Genomic DNA, 18,613 nt, shown 5'->3' on the forward strand with positions numbered 1-18,613 from the left:
TAAAATAGTGCAATAATAACAGAATATAATAAAATAGTGCAAGATAATGTTGTAAGATGTGCAAGTAAATACAAATAAAATAGAAATAGTGCAAGAAGACTATAGACACATAAATGGAATGATATATTAGATAAGGAATATTCATTTTGAGTTATTTTTGTGTTGATTGCAATTGAGTTGATATAAGTCAGTGTTGATTACAATGGAATAGATGTAGGACAATACATGAAGGGTTATTTTATACTGCTTTTAAAAACCTTGTTTGTATATTTTAGTTTGTCAAAGTCAAGGCTAACAGTTTGGTCAACAAAGATGTATTTATCAGACTTCTGTTGTGCTTAGTCGACCTGCTCATGCCACTACTCATCCTCAAATAACACTATGTCATTGGTGCCAAAGAGATAATAAGACTTTATTTATCCCGAAGGAAACTGCTGTGCCAGAGTTACAGAGATTCAGTAAACACAGCAGCATAATAATAATAAAAGTGTACAGTAACAGTGCAGTTAAAAGAGCTAGTTAAATAACTACATGAAACATATACGGTCAAATAATTGATACAAAAACTGTAAAAAAACTGTGACAGTGATGAGCAGTATTGAATAGTGCAAAAAACCTAAAAGTAAAACCTGAAGCTTTAAAACCGTAGTCCACAGACCGATTACATTACGTGACATGTCACTTGTTAGACGCTTTTATCCAAAGCGACTTACATTCACAATACTGTGGACAATCCCCACAGGAGCCATTTGGGGTGAAGAGTCTCAGGGACATGCTGACTGCAGTGGGGTTCTGATCCGAACCAATGCACAACCCACTGCACCACACGCCTCCCAATGGGTGAAATCCCCTACTTATATAGAATTGTTGATGCAAGACAAATTTCCGCATGTATTTCTTTTCATTTTGCAATTAAAGGAAAAGTTGCCTAGTACCAGAGAGGGCAAAAGTACACACATCCTTTACTCAAGTAGAAGTACAGATACTCGTGTTTAAAAATACTCTGGTGAAAGTAGAAGTACTGACTAAACTTCTTTCCTCAAGTAAAAGTAAAGAGGGCTTTGAAATGTACTTCATTAAAAAGTACCCATAACTAGCAGCTGTTTTAAAGAGTACCTGACCTCCCTTTATATTAATAGAACAATAATGTCATTGTTAGCTAATGAATGTTTCCATGCTGAACAACGGCAACATGACAACGTTTCCATTGGTCCCTCTTCTTTAGAAGACCAGGAAATGATGGATACACGGATCGTGTTCAATCAATAGGCACGCATATAGCGCTTTCACACCGTAGTACTTTTCCCAGGAATAGTTCCGATAGTTCCTGGGATTTTGCGTTCACACCAAAAAGAGAACTTAGTCCGCTAGAGAGGTGGTACTATCCTGGGGAGAAAAAAGTTCCAATTTCTGATTGGCTGTGCGAATTGCAAACCACGCCCCGTAAAACTCGGAAACGTTTTTTGAAGCCGCCATTGTTTGCATTAGCATTATTAGCATTAGCATTAGTCCTGCGCACCAACGCAGAGAGACTAACTTATGACAACACAAAAGAAAACATGGGAGCGGTGGAGATGAGGAGGTGTCAGTGTTCTGGCGATTTACTCGGAAGGCACAACTCCTGAACAACAACAAAAAGCCGGCGTTTTATCCAGTTGGTACGCAACGATGGAGAAACTTAACAAGCAGCAGTGGTCCACTGAAGAGACCAGCTACCTGCTGGGAATCTGGTCTTCCGAAGAGGTACAGAGGAAGCTGGAGCACAATCGGCCATTGTTGTTGTTGTCGGTGTCAGCTGTGAGGGGTTTCCGCGCGGTTTGGCTTCATGAAGCAGGCACGCAAACGGTTACGTCATGACGCAAACGATGACGCAATGACACAGCACCAGTCGGACTCTGGACGGTGTGAAAAGAGCCGGAGCTAAATCGAAGAACCGGTTCTGAACCTGAAAAGCTCTAGCACGGAGCTTGAACCGGAGTTGCGTTGGTGTGAATGAGGTATTAGTTCCATGGGGTACTATGTGCCGGGAACTAAGTCCGGCAAAGTACTTGGTGTGAAAAAATAATAATGACCACGCCACCAAACTAATTAAAACTAAAGTAACCAGCCTGTGTGGAAAATGTAAGGAGTAGAAAGTACAGGTGTTTGTGTTCAAAATGTAAGAAGTAAAAGTAAAAAGTCGTCAGAAAAATAAGTAGTGGAGTAAAGTACTGGAACCAGAAAAATATACTTAAGTACAGTAACAAAGTATTTGCACTACTTCATTTCCCACCTCTGCCCAGTACACAAAAAGACTGTTACATATCTGAATAAAAACAAGATACGGCTTTATCCTAATAATCAGTTTGTCCAGTGCCTTGGTTCTAACTTCTGTTTATCCTCTCAGGTTGGCCATAACTGGAGCCACCAAGCCTAAAGTTTGCACACAATCTATGACTAACACCTGCATGCAACAACCCACTGCAGTGAAACCCCACACTCTGTACATGACTGGAATACACATGTCTACAGTGCCCAAGTCAAGAATATAGTTTAAGCCGATAATATCGACAGAGCAGCATTTTAGTTTGAATAGGCTACTGCTGCTTCTCCGTTGGGAAATTCTGCCTTCTTCATCTCCACTGCTCCAACTGCAGCACTTCGGGTTAAAATAGACGGGATCAATGAGTCCTTTGTGCATCCTATAAGGCCTGCTGGTTGGAAAGCAGAGCTGAAGACACTTCAAACCACCAAATGAAGGTTTCTCCCCTCATTTCATAAACATATATATTTGTAGTGATTGGTTTCTATAATTTACCACCTTTTAGTAGATTGATATATTATATTATCCCTTCAGTAGATTGATATGTCATAGAATTAAAATGTATTCTGAATATTTTATAGTGTTTAGAAACTCTTCAGAATATGTCTTTTCTACTGAGAATGTCAATATCCATCTTCTATCTTTCTATCTATCTATCTATCTATCTATCTATCTATCTATCTATCTATCCATCCATCTATCCATCCATCTATCTATCCATCTATCTATCTATCCATCGATCCATCTATCTATCCGTCCATCTATATATCCATCTATCTATCCATCCATCTATCCATCCATCCATCCATCCATCCATCTATCTATCCGTCTCTCTCTCTATCTATCCATCCATCCATCTATCCATCCATCCATCCATCCATCTATCTATCCATCCATCCATCCATCTATCTATCCATCCATCCATCCATCCATCCATCCATCCATCCATCCATCTATCTATCTATATATCCATCTATCCATCCATCCATCCATCCATCCATCCATCCATCCATCCATCTATCTATCTATCTATCCTCCATCCATCCATCTATTCATCCATCTATCTATCATCCATCCATCTATCCGTCTATCCATCCATCCATCCATCCATCCATCTATCTATCTATATATCCATCTATATATCTACGTGTATCCATCCATCCATCCATCCATCCATCTATCTATCTATCTATCTATATATCCATCCATCCATCCATCTATCCATCCATCTATCTATCCATCCATCCATCTATCCGTCTATCCATCCATCCATCCATCTATCCATCCATCTATATATATATATCCCTCTATCCATCTATCTATCCATCCATCTATATGTATATATAATATATATATATATATATATATATATCCCTCTATGTATCTATCTTTCCATCTATCTAATATTCTGTCTATTATAAAAAAACACCACTATAGAAAACTGATTCCATAAATCGATGAACTTCTCTGTTGTTCTCTTCGGCACAAAGGCTCGGCTGAGGTTTTTATAAGTCGAGACGCAACACTTGTTTTTCTCGCCTGGCTTTCTCTCCTGCCTCGAGTTCCTCTAGAAACTCCCTGAGAACATTTTTGAACTCAAGTTCTATCATCGCTCCTGCAGCCGGATCAATAAAGAGGTCTCTGTCCTGCTCCTCTGGACTCTTTGGGAAGCCATGTCTCTGTGTTTCAGTCTCTGAGTCTCTGCTCCCAGAGGAGAGAAGGCTCAATGAGCTGCAGACGGAGCGCAGTGCTCGGCTTTCTGATCTCATCCGGACTAAACCCAGCCGGAGAGGAGGATTTCCCTTCTGTAGGACTGTGTGTTTCCTTTATTGCCTGCTAAACTGGATATCCTTGGAGTGTATGTCTTGCTAGATGCTCTCTGCAGGATAGAGCAGTATGTATATATAATCTCTCATCTCATTAATGTTGCAAAGAGATTGGATGTATTTCCATAGTAATTTGGTATGTTTTGCATAGTATTAAATCAAGGAGAGGCAATGAGGTTATTACAATCAGAAGGGTTAATGCCTCTGGGAGAATGAATATGCTTTACGGTATATCATTGAATCTGCCTCTCTGACACATCTAATTACTTACTTTAGAATATATTTATATAATGATGTAGCTTTGCCATTAATAAGGAAGTTCTCACATTTATTTTGAATGTTTTTGGCATTGATTGCTCTAATTTCTTAGCAATTTATAACCATAATATAACCCTGCGCTCAGTTTGAGGCCACTTTTTATAGAATTTTATGATCACACATATTATTTAATGAGATTTAGTTCAGTCAGACAACTCACGTGTTTCTTAATATGTTTATTAGAAGCAGCATATAGTTTGAGTTTGGCGTCTAGGCTCGGGCCTCATCGCTCCACAGATTTACAAAGAACATTGAGTGATGATTAGATAACTATCCCCCGAGCCTACAGGTGGAGCTAGGGTGGAAGCTGGGGTGGAAGCTGGGTGGAAGCCTGGGGTGAGAAGTGGGGGGTGGAAGCTGGGGTGGAAGCTGAGGTGGAAGCTGGATGGCGCTGGGGTGGAAGCTGGGGTGGAAGCTGGGGTGGAAGCTGAGGTGGAAGCTGGGTGGAAGCTGGGGTGGAAGCTGGGGTGGAAGCGGGGGGTGGAGCTGGGTGGTGGAGGGGGCAGGCGAGCAGCAGCAACATGAAACACGCAGCAGGAGAACATGAACGCAAGCAATAGCAAGTGAACACAGCAGTGCAGCATAGCGAGGCAGAGCGAGGCAAGAAGACCTGGCAGCTTAAATAGAGCAGCATGTTTAGGAGATGTGATTGGTTTGGTTGTCAGAGGGACGAGGTGCGTCACGTGTAATGTATCATTGGTGCTCGAGTTGACTGCCTGAACAAGCTCGCAGGCTTCGCCCCATTTTAGTAGAAAAGTCAATAGGCAAGTGGAAAGTAGTGCAGGCAGTAATTGTGTTTGTTTTTGTATCTGCATGAAATTTGAAATATTGCACAAAAGCTTTATGTTTTTAAAGCTTTTATTTATGTTTTGCTTCTACTGCAAATGTAGTTCCATCAACGGTTCATCTTGGTCCGCTTAACTCCTTATCTCACAATGGAAGTACATGGAAAGGCGCAATCAATTGGATTTTAATGCAGATATCCTGAATTGTTTAAACAGGTCCTTTTCAGATGTGTGGGGGTTCCCCTTCCCTTTATCTAGGTTTCTGTGCATGTAAATGGTCTGCAAAGGATAAAATCCCTAAATTCCCTCCAGAAGAAGTTTCTCTCCCCCACGTTTCTGGTCCACAGTGACATTACGTAGCTTTTGACTACATATATATACAAACCTGACTCATGCATTGCTATTCAATGCCTAATACAGTAGATTATGATATATTCAAAGTAGTAAGTTGGTGTTTTTCCTCTGCATCGATGTGCTCATCAAATATGTTCCAATCAGCTCGTTATATTTCATCTTTACAAGTGAAATTGTTTCCCAATTTTGTGGCGTAACATTTGGAGTAAGAAGGGGTCACTTCAAACATTGGAAAACCTTTAGAAAGTACTTATCTAAACCAACCATGTAATTACCAGCTGCTTCTAGACTAACACGTGTAGTAAGTCAAATGAATTAAATTGAAGACACATTTCAGGATAATAGGAAATGACAGATTTGTGCGAGTTAGAAAACAATAAAGTTCTCAAGCAGCTGTTTTCAATCCAACAAAGCCCCACCACGGCGTCATTTGGCAGATGAGGTGAAACTAATACCACAGCATTACAACTCAAGCACTTCTCATAGTATCGCCTGACATTTAATTGTCATGTAGAGCATTAAAAGCACATTTAGTATGCAGGCTTTGCCTCCAATGAAATTCATCAGAATATCTTCAGGCTTACGTAAAGTATCCATGACTCCAATGCTTCTGGCAACCCCACAAAGTAGCAGAGCTTGAGTCATCCTTTTTTTAGGGATTCATGGACTTTAAAAACTCAGACGGCCAAATCAATTACAGTTTTCCGCTCTCATCAATATGTGCAGGGGCGTTTTTGTGTTACTGTACAGCCTCTGAACCTCCACTTTGGGTGAGGAGGGAAATGACGAGGAGTTGAAACTTTACCTCAAGTCACCGGAAAGAGGTTGGTGGAAGAACTTCAAAGAAATATCATGTTTTTAAAATATCAAAGCTCAAGTTATGACTATTTTCTGACTGTTTTATTCTTCTGCCTGTACTGCAGCACCTATTTCACCCTCTGTCTTAAACCAGATCACACGTAATGTTTCCTCCACTTAAATGAGAGCTCAGGTGTTTGCTGAAGGCAACAATAGAGGTAATTGAAGACGGCACATTAACCTCTCCAATCAGCTCTCATGGTGTCGGCTCCATGGCTGCGATGCGTGGAAAGCAGTCAAAAAAGTACGGCTAAACATCAGCAGGAAATCGAGGAGGAGCAGTGTGGGAAATACAGGGGGGGGTCCGGGGGAGCTCGACCCCCCTGATCAACACCTGAGCCCCCCTGAAAGCCTCAACAGCAACATTTGAGGCGGGTCTCAAATTATAATATGTATTTGTCAATTGCAATGGTCACTAAAATGTTTTTAAGCTTACTATGTTCAGTGTTCATAATTCAAAACATTTATTCACAAATATCAATCAATCAATCAATCAATCAATCAATCAATCAATCAATCAATCAATCAATCAATCAATCAATCAATCAATCAATCAATGTTTATTTATATAGCCCAATATCACAAATGTTACATTTGTCTCAGTGGTCTTCACAGTGTGTACATAATATCAGTATGACAATACGACACCCTCTGTCCTTAGACCCTCACATCGTACAAGGAAAAACTTCCAAAGAAAACCCAGTTTAAAGGGAAAATGGGAGAAACCTCAGCGAGAGCAACAGAGGAGGGATCCCTCTCCCAGGACGGACAGACGTGCAATAGATGCCGTGTGTAATTGAAAAGATAATACATTTGCAACATAGGTAGTCCAAATGTTTGGAAATGTGTGTGTGTATAATAGGAAGATGAATCCACGAGGATATCAATCCAGGACCGATGATCCAGGACCACAGCCACGACTCAAGATCCAGCGCTCGCGATCCAGGACACAGGACCGCAGGATCATCCATGACTCCGGATCCCGGCGTATATATAGACACCAAAAAGAAGAATGTGGGGAAGCTGGGTTAATCGGAACATGAGAGTACACAGGTATAGACAGAGAGAAGGAAGAAGTAAGGTGTCCCCCGACAAACTAAGCCTATATCAGCAAAACTAGGGGCTGAATCTAATCAGCCCTAACTATAAGCTTTATCAAAAAGGAAGGTCTTAAGCGCACTCTTAAAAAACGGATAGGGTGCCTGCCGCCCGAACACAAACTGGAAGCTGATTCAACAAATGTGGAGCTTGATAAGAAAAAGGCTCTGGCTCTCCCATTGTACTTTTAGAGATTCTAAGAACAACCAACAACCCTGCATTCTTGGAACGCAATGCCCTAGTAGGACAGTAGGGTATAATGAGTTATTTAGGTAAGATGGCGCCTGCCCATTAAGGGCTTTGTAGGCGAGAAGAAGAATTTAAAATTCTATCCTGTGTTCTATAGGGAGCCAGTGTAAGGCAGCCAGAACAGGAGTAATGTGGTCCCTTTTCCTAACTCTGGTTAGTACACGAGCCGCAGCATTTTGAATCAGCTGAAGCGACTTGACTGACTTCTTGGTACTCCCTGATTATAAAGAGTTACAATAATCCAGTCTAGAAGTAACAAATGCATGGACTAGTTTCTCTGCATCGTTTTGAGGCAAGATATGCCTGATTTTTGCAATGTTACGTAGATGGAAGTAGGCGGGTCCTTGAAATTGATTTTATGTGGGCGTTAAAGGATAAATCCTGATCAAATATAACACCAAGATTCCTTACAGTCTCACTGGAGGCCAAATTAATGCCATCCATAGTTAGTATATCTTTAGATAATTTGTTTCGTAGATTCTTCGGGCCAAGTACAATAACTTCAGTTTTGGTCGTGTTTAACATCAAAAAGTTTAAGGTCATCCACGTTTTTAAGTCCTTAAGGCAGTCTTGAATTGTATTTAGATGATTAATTTCATCAGGCTTGATTGATAAATATAGTTGAGTATCATCCGCATAACAATGAAAGTTTACAGAATGATTCCTTATAATATTGCCTAACGGAAGCATATATAATATGAACAAAATAGGTCCGAGCACTGAGCCCTGTGGCACTCCATGGCTAACTTTGGTTTGCGTGGAAGATTCATCGTTAACACTTACAAACTGAGAGCGTTCAGATAGATAGGACCTAAACCAGCCTAAAGCAGTTCCCTGTATACCAACTAAGTGCTCTAGTCTTTGCAATAGGATATCATGGTCGATAGTATCAAATGCAGCACTGAGATCGAGCAAAACAAGAATAGAGACATGTCCCTTGTCTGAGGCTATTAGAATGTCATTTGTGACTTTAACCAGAGCTGTCTCTGTGCTATGATGTGTTCTAAAGCCAGACTGAAAGTCTTCAGATAAATCATTGTTTTTTAAGTAATCACACAACTGTTTGCGACCGCTTTCTCAAGAATTTTTGAGAGGAACGGAAGATTAGAAATAGGTCTATAGTTGGCTAAAACCTCTGGATCGAGGTTGTGCTTTTTAAGAAGCGGTTTTATCACTGCTACTTTGAATGATTGTGGAACATAGCCTGATAATAAAGAAATATTCATAATATTTAATAAAGAAGTGCTAATTAATGAAAAAAAAATATATATATCTTCTATTTTGGCTGGAAAAAGCATTTCCTCGCATAGAATCGAAAACAAACGGCTCTTTAACTTTCGCGTATTCATTCATATGAACGTCAGAATATATAATTATTTGACGGCACCCCTGAAGATGCCAGACGGCACCCCTGAAGACGCCAGACGGCACCCCGGTTGAGAAACGCTGCTATAGACTATTGATTGTCTTGGCTTGCATCCATGAAATATTGTATAGGCCTACTGCATATTGAGAAATCTTCGACTGGCATATTGCGCAATAAACGGGAGATGGGGACACCCCCCCGATTACTGACGGGTATGTCGCACACTGAGGAGGAGCATGTCATGAAATGGAAATCAATAATCAAGGGGTTGTTGAAGGGGAAGCTAACTTTTAAAGCGTCCTCTCCTGCTGATGTTCAGGTGTATATCAGTATGCAGTGTCTCTACTTTAAAGAGTCCTCTCCTGCTGATGTTCAGGTGTATATCAGTGTAGTGTCTCTACTTTAAAGAGTCCTCTCCTGCTGGTGTTCAGGTGTATATCAGTATGTAGTGTCTCTTCTTTAAAGAGTCCTCTCCTGCTGATGTTCAGGTGTATATCAGTATGTAGTGTCTCTACTTTAAAGAGTCCTCTCCTGCTGATGTTCAGGTGTATATCAGTATGTAGTGTCTCTACTTTAAAGAGTGCTCTCCTGCTGATGTTCAGGTGTATATCAGTATGTAGTGTCTCTAGTTTAAAGAATCCTCTCCTGCTGATGTTCAGGTGTATATCAGTATGTAGTGTCTCTACTTTAAAGAGTCCTCTCCTGCTGATGTCCAGGTGTATATCAGTATGTAGTGTCTCTACTTTAAAGAGTCCTCTCCTGCTGATGTTCAGGTGTATATCAGTATGTAGTGTCTCTACTTTAAAGAGTCCTCTCCTGCTGATGTTCAGGTGTATATCAGTATGTAGTGTCTCTACTTTAAAGAGTCCTCTCCTGCTGATGTGCAGGTGTATATCAGTATGTAGTGTCTCTCCCGTGACATATCTCTAACGTTAATGTTCAAAAAGGTCTTTAGTCTTCTCATACTGCCTGAGCTGTAGCACCTCTTTTCACCCTCTGTCTGAAACCAGAGCCCAGTCTGCTCTGATTGGTTTGCTGGCCGGCTCTGTTGTGATTGGTCAACCTCTTAGAGATGTCCCGCCCCTTAGCCAATAGAAGCATGTGTGTTACATAGCGATTTAACTTTTCAATTTATGATTAAATAGTCATATAGCACGATTGGTTAAGAGCAGATATAAATGGTTAAACATTTTTGGTGCATTTGGAGACGAGCTCTGATATTTTATTTCTTCTTAAAGTAGGAGTCTAATTGTTCAGTTACTACAAAGCAGGCTCACAGTTTGTCCTCGGGTGCAAAACACAACATAAGAGCGATGAAAAGGCACCTTCATAATAACATCATTGATTTTGCATGCTGGTGAATCAGGTGAAACCGGTTGCACTCAGTCCTTTGGTCACTGGTGATGAATCCAGACGAGAGAACACTAACGTGTTTACTCTGCAGGACCTAAAAGAGTCTGCACTGGCTCAGAATAAAGGGCTTATATGACATGGCAACATTTCAGTCCAAGATCTCTTTGTGTCCTGAACTAACGATAAACTCCCACAGCGATGAGTGGAAAATAAAAAAAAGCTATTCTCTCTATTCTTACTTTAAAATAAAATCCATTCATATTTCACTAAGTGCATTCTTCTCAGGTTGTTGAGATTTAATATTTGACTACGGGACTCCATTAGTTCCAGCTGTTCTCCGCGCTGCTTTATATTCACACCATCACACATCTTGATTTAACTGGAGAGGAGGCGCTCTTACAGTTTCGTGAGATGTGTGTGTGCGTGCGTGAGTGTGTGTGTGTGTGTGTGTGTGTGTGTGTGTGCGTGTGTGTGTGTGTGTGTGTGCTGCCTTCCTTTAGGTTAAACGAGACAATGAAGCGCTTTACTGTAAGCCTTTGTGCTATTCTCCAGTGCATTAGCAGCAGCAGTCAACTTGAGTGTGCATCATAAAAAAGACACGTCAATAATCCTTTAAAATGTAAATCCCCGGCCTGCAGTGGAGACAGTCTTTGTGATAGATGTGCTGTCACACTGAGTGAACGTTTGATGGAACGCAGTGTTTTCTGTGGGGGTGAACGCATGAAGACAAAGCTGTTACACAAAGATAAATCACTGTAGTTGACATCAATATCCTTCAAACCTGTGCATGTGTTTTTAAAGTGAGGCATAATACAGATTTACCTGAGAGTTTGAGACAGTATTTTGCTAACTTTGACCCAACTGGAAGGTTTATTTTAGTTTGAAGTTGAATGAATACATCACAAGGTTGTATTTTTGTCAGATATTGTGGAGTGAACTGTACATTTCATTGATGTCATTGTCTGTATACAAAAAAGACAAAAACACATTACATTTGCTTAAAAAAAAGAAGATTATAATGTACATACGTTACTCCTACATGACTTTAATAATGATAATAATAATACTCATAATAATAATGCAAATAATAATAAACAACTATAAGTGTAATTATGTCTACTACACTCACTATGTATTTGTTTAAATTACTAATAATTCAATTAATCAAATTAGTATTATTTTGTTGCCTTTTTTAAATTGTGTTTTACAATCCATAACCACAACCGTACATATACTTAATATTTATCTCATACAATGTATACAGTATTTAATGTTGTTTATGTGAAATAAATACAATAAACTCACAATAGATCCCACTATAATAATATAAATAGGCATTTCTCCCTCGTGAAAGCAGGTGTTGTTTTCCTATTTGTGCTGAAACAGTGATGGAGAATTACAGAGTCACTATTGTTCTGCAGCCAAGGGAGATGGCCATTCCCGGCACTGTCAATATATACGAGAGCGGCCATGTTTTAACAGGAATGCAGCGAGAGAACAAAGTGTGTGAGATCAGACACACACTCAGAGGACCACCATGACCTCTAATGCAACATATGAAGGTCACGAGCGGGGAACATGTGACAGAGAATCAAAGCAGTAGCTGGTTTCCCTCCAGACATACTTTAGATCACTCCTTTTAATATGATACGTGTTATTTTAGTTGTAGCCATAGTCGAAAAAATCTACTGAACATCAGCAGGAGAGGACTCTTTAAAGTAGAGACACTACATACTGATATACACCTGAACATCAGCAGGAGAGGACTCTTTAAAGTAGAGACACTACATACTGATATACACCTGAACATCAGCAGGAGAGGACTCTTTAAAGTAGACACACTACATACTGATATACACCTGAACATCAGCAGGAGAGGACTCTTTAAAGTAGAGACACTACATACTGATATACACCTGAACATCAGCAGGAGAGGACTCTTTAAAGTAGAGATACTAAATACTGATATACACCTGAACATCAGCAGGAGAGGACTCTTTAAAGTAGAGACACTACATACTGATATACACCTGAACATCATCAGGAGAGGACTCTTTAAAGTAGAGACACTACATACTGATATACACCTGAACACCAGCAGGAGAGGACTCTTTAAAGTAGAGACACTACATACTGATATACACCTGAACATCAGCAGGAGAGGACTCTTTAAAGTAGAGACACTACATACTGATATACACCTGAACATCAGCAGGAGAGGACTCTTTAAAGTAGACACACTACATACTGATATACACCTGAACATCAGCAGGAGAGGACTCTTTAAAGTAGAGACACTACATACTGATATACACCTGAACATCAGCAGGAGAGGACTCTTTAAAGTAGAGATACTAAATACTGATATACACCTGAACATCAGCAGGAGAGGACTCTTTAAAGTAGAGACACTACATACTGATATACACCTGAACATCATCAGGAGAGGACTCTTTAAAGTAGAGACACTACATACTGATACACACCTGAACATCAGCAGGAGAGGACTCTTTAAAGTAGAGACACTACATACTGATATACACCTGAACATCAGCAGGAGAGGACTCTTTAAAGTAGAGACACTAAATACTGATATACACCTGAACATCAGCAGGAGAGGACTCTTTAAAGTAGAGGCACTACATACTGATATACACCTGAACATCAGCAGGAGAGGACTCTTTAAAGTAGAGACACTACATACTGATATACACCTGAACATCAGCAGGAGAGGACTCTTTAAAGTAGAGACACTAAATACTGATATACATCTGAACATCATCAGGAGAGGACTCTTTAAAGTAGAGACACTACATACTGATATACACCTGAACATCAGCAGGAGATGACTCTTTAAAGTAGAGACACTACATACTGATATACACCTGAACATCATCAGGAGAGGACTCTTTAAAGTAGAGACACTACATACTGATATACACCTGAACATCAGCAGGAGAGGACTCTTTAAAGTAGAGACACTACAGACTGATATACACCTGAACATCAGCAGGAGAGGACTCTCTAAAGTAGAGACACTACATACTGATATACACCTGAACATCAGCAGGAGAGGACTCTTTAAAGTAGAGACACTACATACTGATATACACCTGAACATCAGCAGGAGAGGACTCTTTAAAGTAGAGACACTACATACTGATATACACCTGAACATCAGCAGGAGAGGACTCTTTAAAGTAGAGACACTACATACTGATATACACCTGAACATCAGCAGGAGAGGACTCTTTAAATTAGAGACACTACATACTGATATACACCTGAACATCAGCAGGAGAGGACTCTTTAAAGTAGAGACACTACATACTGATATACACCTGAACATCAGCAGGAGAGGACTCTTTAAAGTAGAGACACTAAATACTGATATACACCTGAACATCAGCAGGAGAGGACTCTTTAAAGTAGAGGCACTACATACTGATATACACCTGAACATCAGCAGGGGAGGACTCTTTAAAGTAGAGACACTACAGACTGATATACACCTGAACATCAGCAGGAGAGGACTCTTTAAAGTAGAGACACTACATACTGATATACACCTGAACATCAGCAGGAGAGGACTCTTTAAAGTAGATACACTACATACTGATATACACCTGAAAATGAGGATATTATGACCCCTTTAAATGTCACGAGGGGCCCCAAAGAGTGACTAGTTTCTAAACAAAGCCACAATCAAATTGATTAGGAATCATCTTTAATGAAAGATTGTATTTTATAGTCTTATGTTCTTTGTGCAAGCTTAATTTGAAAAGTATACAGCTGTGAAAACCCTCTGGAACAAAGTAAAACAGTAGCATAAAGTGCTGTTTAATGGTGATACACTTATATTGAGGTTGTCTTAATAATGTATTTGGTTACTTTCCACTTGTGTTTAAAAGTAAACTTTAGCACACTGAGTGGTAAGCATGCAGCTCCTCTCCACTCGATTAGCATTAGCTCTCATCCCACCAGGTAGAAATCTGAATGTTATGAAGAGAGCCGCGGAGCAACAATCCCACACAGCTCCCACAATAATTCAGGAGCAGCGCCATCGCAGCGTTTCCACCACACTTTCAAAGCTTCGACTCCCTGATGCTTCTCATCTTATGTGTGCTCTGACTCATGATGCCAGATATTTTGAATTCCTTGTTAGTTTTAAACATACTCCTGCACAGAGGTGGAAGTAGTGGAGTACAAATACTTTGTTACTGTAATTAAGTACATGTTTCTGGTATCAGTACTTTACTCCACTACTTATTTTTCTGACGACTTTTTACTTTGACTTCTTACATTTTGAACTCAAATACCTGTACTTTCTACTTCTTACATGTTGAACACAAATACCTGTACTTTCTACTTCTTACACTTTGAACACAAATACCTGTACTTTCTACTTCTTACACTTTGAACACAAATACCTGTACTTTCTACTTCTTACATGTTGAACACAAATACCTGTACTTTCTACTTCTTACACTTTGAACACAAATACCTGTACTTTCTACTTCTTACATGTTGAACACAAATACCTGTACTTTCTACTTCTTACATTTTGAACTCAAATACCTGTACTTTCTACTTCTCACATGGTGAACACAAATACCTGTACTTTCTACTTCTTACACTTTGAACACAAATACCTGTACTTTCTACTTCTTACACTTTGAACACAAATACCTGTACTTTCTACTTCTTACATGTTAGAAAGACTCTCTAACTAGGTTTGCAAATATATATATATTTGCAAACCTAGTTAGAGAGTCATTAGTAAATGAAATATACACAATTAGTGAAGGACAGGTTACTGCACAACATCCTCATCAGCAGAAATCAATACCTGTATCGACCACAATGCTAACCGGGGTATTCTCCAATGACATTCAAATGAACAAAGCCCCACAGATATTAGAAGAATAGCTCCAAGCTTCCAGCAGGCATTTCATTGTATAATTGAGTAGAGAAATGAAGTTATTTCATCTCCTAATGTAGCCATCTATCTCTCTCAGATCCTCATTAGGTTCAGCTCTCCTTTAAGAGAGGGGGAGATGACGAATATTTGAGATGGTGATAACATGCGCTGGACTTTAAGACTGTGGAAAAACATGGAACTTGTGCGTGCAGCTCATACCAAGCAGCTGAATGTTCATCCAGATGGCCCTGGCGGAGGGAAGCGGTCAATATCAAGAACATGAAGTGTGACAAATAAAGAGTGTTGCTGGGTGTTGGAATCAAACAAGAGTTCTCACTTAATGTTAAGTAGAATCCACCCTGCACTGACCAAGTGTGACAATCCCTCAGAACCTTTACATCTTTGCTAGTATATATGAATAATATTCCTTTAAACATGTCCTTATCTTTTTCCTAAATCCATCTCCAATTTGACTCCAAAAATCCTGACCAAGCTAAACTCAACGAACTTGCAGAAGTTTCACACTTAGTGTTCTGCATGTGAGGAAAACATTTCCACAGCCAAAAGTCTATAAGATGAGAGATTTCTTAAGAAATTGACCTATAGTCATTATGATGTCGCCATTGATTTGTAATCTGCTAATTTAAAGTCTTATGTTTGGCGTCTTCTTGTTTTTTAGGAACCAATAACTTTGGCAAACACTGGAGTCACATTTAAGGGCTTTTTAGTAGACGAGAAAAAACAAAATCGATGTAACAACGGTTCTATGAAGTCTAGGTGACATCCAGATGTATTACTTAGCCGCTGAAATAACTAAGACAGAAGCCCACACCCCCCCCATATGCTTTTGAAGTGACCCCATTAACCCCACTTAACCCTCTCAAACCATGAGAAACAGATACAGACAACAAACAAAATACTGCAGTTGTACAGCATTTGATTTTGGTATCATGAGTTAAAGCAGTACAGTTGCAACTAAACACGGTCGCAGTTTGACTTTCTTGCCTTTTGACTTGAAATTGCTGATGGAGGTTGAACCCCTGAACACAAAGAGCACTGCAGTCCATCCATCCATCCATCCATCCATCCATCCATCCATCCATCCATCCATCCATCTTCTCCCGCTTATCCGTGGTCGGGTCGCGGGGGTAGCAGTTCCAGCAGAGAGCCCCAAACGTTCCTTTCCCTCATCAACCAGCTCTGACTGGGGGGTCCCAAGGCGCTCCCAGGCCAGCCAAGAGATATAACCCCTCCACCTGGTCCTAGGTCTACCCCTTGGTCTCTTCCCAGCTGGACGTGCCTGGAACACCTCCCTAGGGAGGCGCCCAGGTGGCATCCTAACTAGGTGCCCGAACTGCAGTGCACTGCAGTCAGTTGGAATATTACATAAATAAAGACAAACAAGCAGAACTGAAATGTGGTTATGGACTCATGACAGTAATTTGTTGTTTGGCAGCATTTGCTCTCCGCCTGTAGAGCAGATTGTAGACAACAGCAGCCTAATGTTCTGTTTTCAGAGTTTCAGTGTACTTTGCAGCTTTGTTGTGAAACACCATTTTCCAGTTCTTCATCAAGGTCAATTCCCCACAACTCTCAGCACTCGCTGCAGAGATTGTGTTTCCTCTGAAAAGCTGTGTTTGTATAGATCCGAAAGCAGTTTGATCGGATGCTGCAGGCTCTAATGAGTCGGCAACACCTCGGTGAGCTGGCCCAAATCCCCCAGAGACACATCGACGCTAAAGACCAAACAAGGTCCAAAAGGTGTTTCACTGAGGGTTAAAAGGCTTCTAGTTTCACTTTCAGTTCTGCTGGAGTTTCCTTTTACTGAACTACTACAGGATAATGTTGACAATTGTTGTTCATGTGCAGAAAAGACAAAGGTTGATAGTAAATAAATCATGTTATTACTGGCTGCTACTAACCCTCATTTTTTTTTTAAACTTTATTATTTGCCCCTTTTGTTTGTTTGTTGTTTGTCACCATGTAAAGTGGCCTTGGGTTCCTTGAAAGGCGCTATACAAATTGAATCTATTATTATTATTACATACTTTTGATCATTGCTTTGTACTTTGACTTTAATCCATTGATGTGTGCTTGCCAATAATTGAATATGATAGTTTATTCATTTATTTTGTCCTTCTGTTGTAAAAATGGGAATTTCCCAATTAGTGGAACGCATGAAAAGAATCCTGCTTAATTGGACAATAAAGTAGACTATGCATTTATTTTCTGTGTCTGTTTGTTGTGTACTGCGTCTGCACAAACAGACCGAAAGCTAAACAACACAGCCTGCATCTGTGACTGTTTTCTGTGTTTAAAAATGGCTGGAGAAAGGAGACATACACGACTTCCTTGCTCCGTCTGTAGATGGATTGTTTATACGTCACATGTTCTCTGACTCCCTCCCCCCTCCATTTGACCTTTACAGTTTCTCTGACTAGAAATGTAAGAATTGGCTAAAAGACTTGCATTACATCCTCTGGTTTTCCAGTCAGTCAGTCAGTAAGTAAGTCAGTCAGTCAGTCAGTGAGTCAGTCAGTCAGTCAGTCAGTCAGTCAGTCAGTCAGTCAGTCAGTCAGTCAGTGAGTCAGTCAGTCAGTCAGTCAGTCAGTCAGTCAGTCAGTCAGTCAGTCAGTCAGTCAGTCAGTCAGTGAGTCAGTCAGTCAGTCAGTCAGTCAGTCAGTCAGTCAGTCAGTCAGTCAGTCAGTCAGTCAGTCAGTCAGTCAGTCAGTCAGTCAGTCAGTCAGTCTGTTCGAGGTGCAACACACCTGATAACAGCACCGCTTCACTCCAGGAGGTTCAGGTATGAGTTGTGTTACAGCGGAGAAAAAGTCCACCGACAGGCAGAGTGACATTTACAATTCAAAGCCAACTCACTCAGCAGCACGACTCCTCTTTGTTTCCTAAATGATCAATGAAATGCCTGGAAAGGTTTAATTTAATTCTCATTTTATGCATATTCAATCAAAACTCCATGTTGACTTCCCTTGTTAGATTTATTCATATATTCTTAATATTGTAGATTTAATTTTTTACCAGATGTCATTCCTTTAATTTGATGAATAAGCCAGTTCAGTTATCAGTGTAATTACTCTGTGGACATATTATGCTCATTTTCCTATGTTGTGCAATGGGACATGTGCACATGCTTTAATGTTCAAGATGTGAGACATACACTTTTGG

At 40.1% G+C, this 18,613-nt stretch overlaps 1 protein-coding gene across 1 annotated transcript in view; it reads left to right on the top strand.

Moving 5' to 3' along the window:
• doc2b (double C2-like domains, beta) overlaps nucleotides 1-18,613 on the top strand; it is a 190,928-nt gene that overhangs the window by 2,830 nt on the left and 169,485 nt on the right. Inside the window, exon 2 of the mRNA XM_071205513.1 lies at nucleotides 3,993-4,109. Coding sequence (XP_071061614.1) covers nucleotides 3,993-4,109 — 117 coding nt within the window. The remainder of the gene's footprint in view (nucleotides 1-3,992; nucleotides 4,110-18,613) is intronic.

Source organism: Pseudochaenichthys georgianus, chromosome 14 (assembly GCF_902827115.2).
Source record: "Pseudochaenichthys georgianus chromosome 14, fPseGeo1.2, whole genome shotgun sequence".
Classification (NCBI taxonomy): domain Eukaryota; kingdom Metazoa; phylum Chordata; class Actinopteri; order Perciformes; family Channichthyidae; genus Pseudochaenichthys; species Pseudochaenichthys georgianus.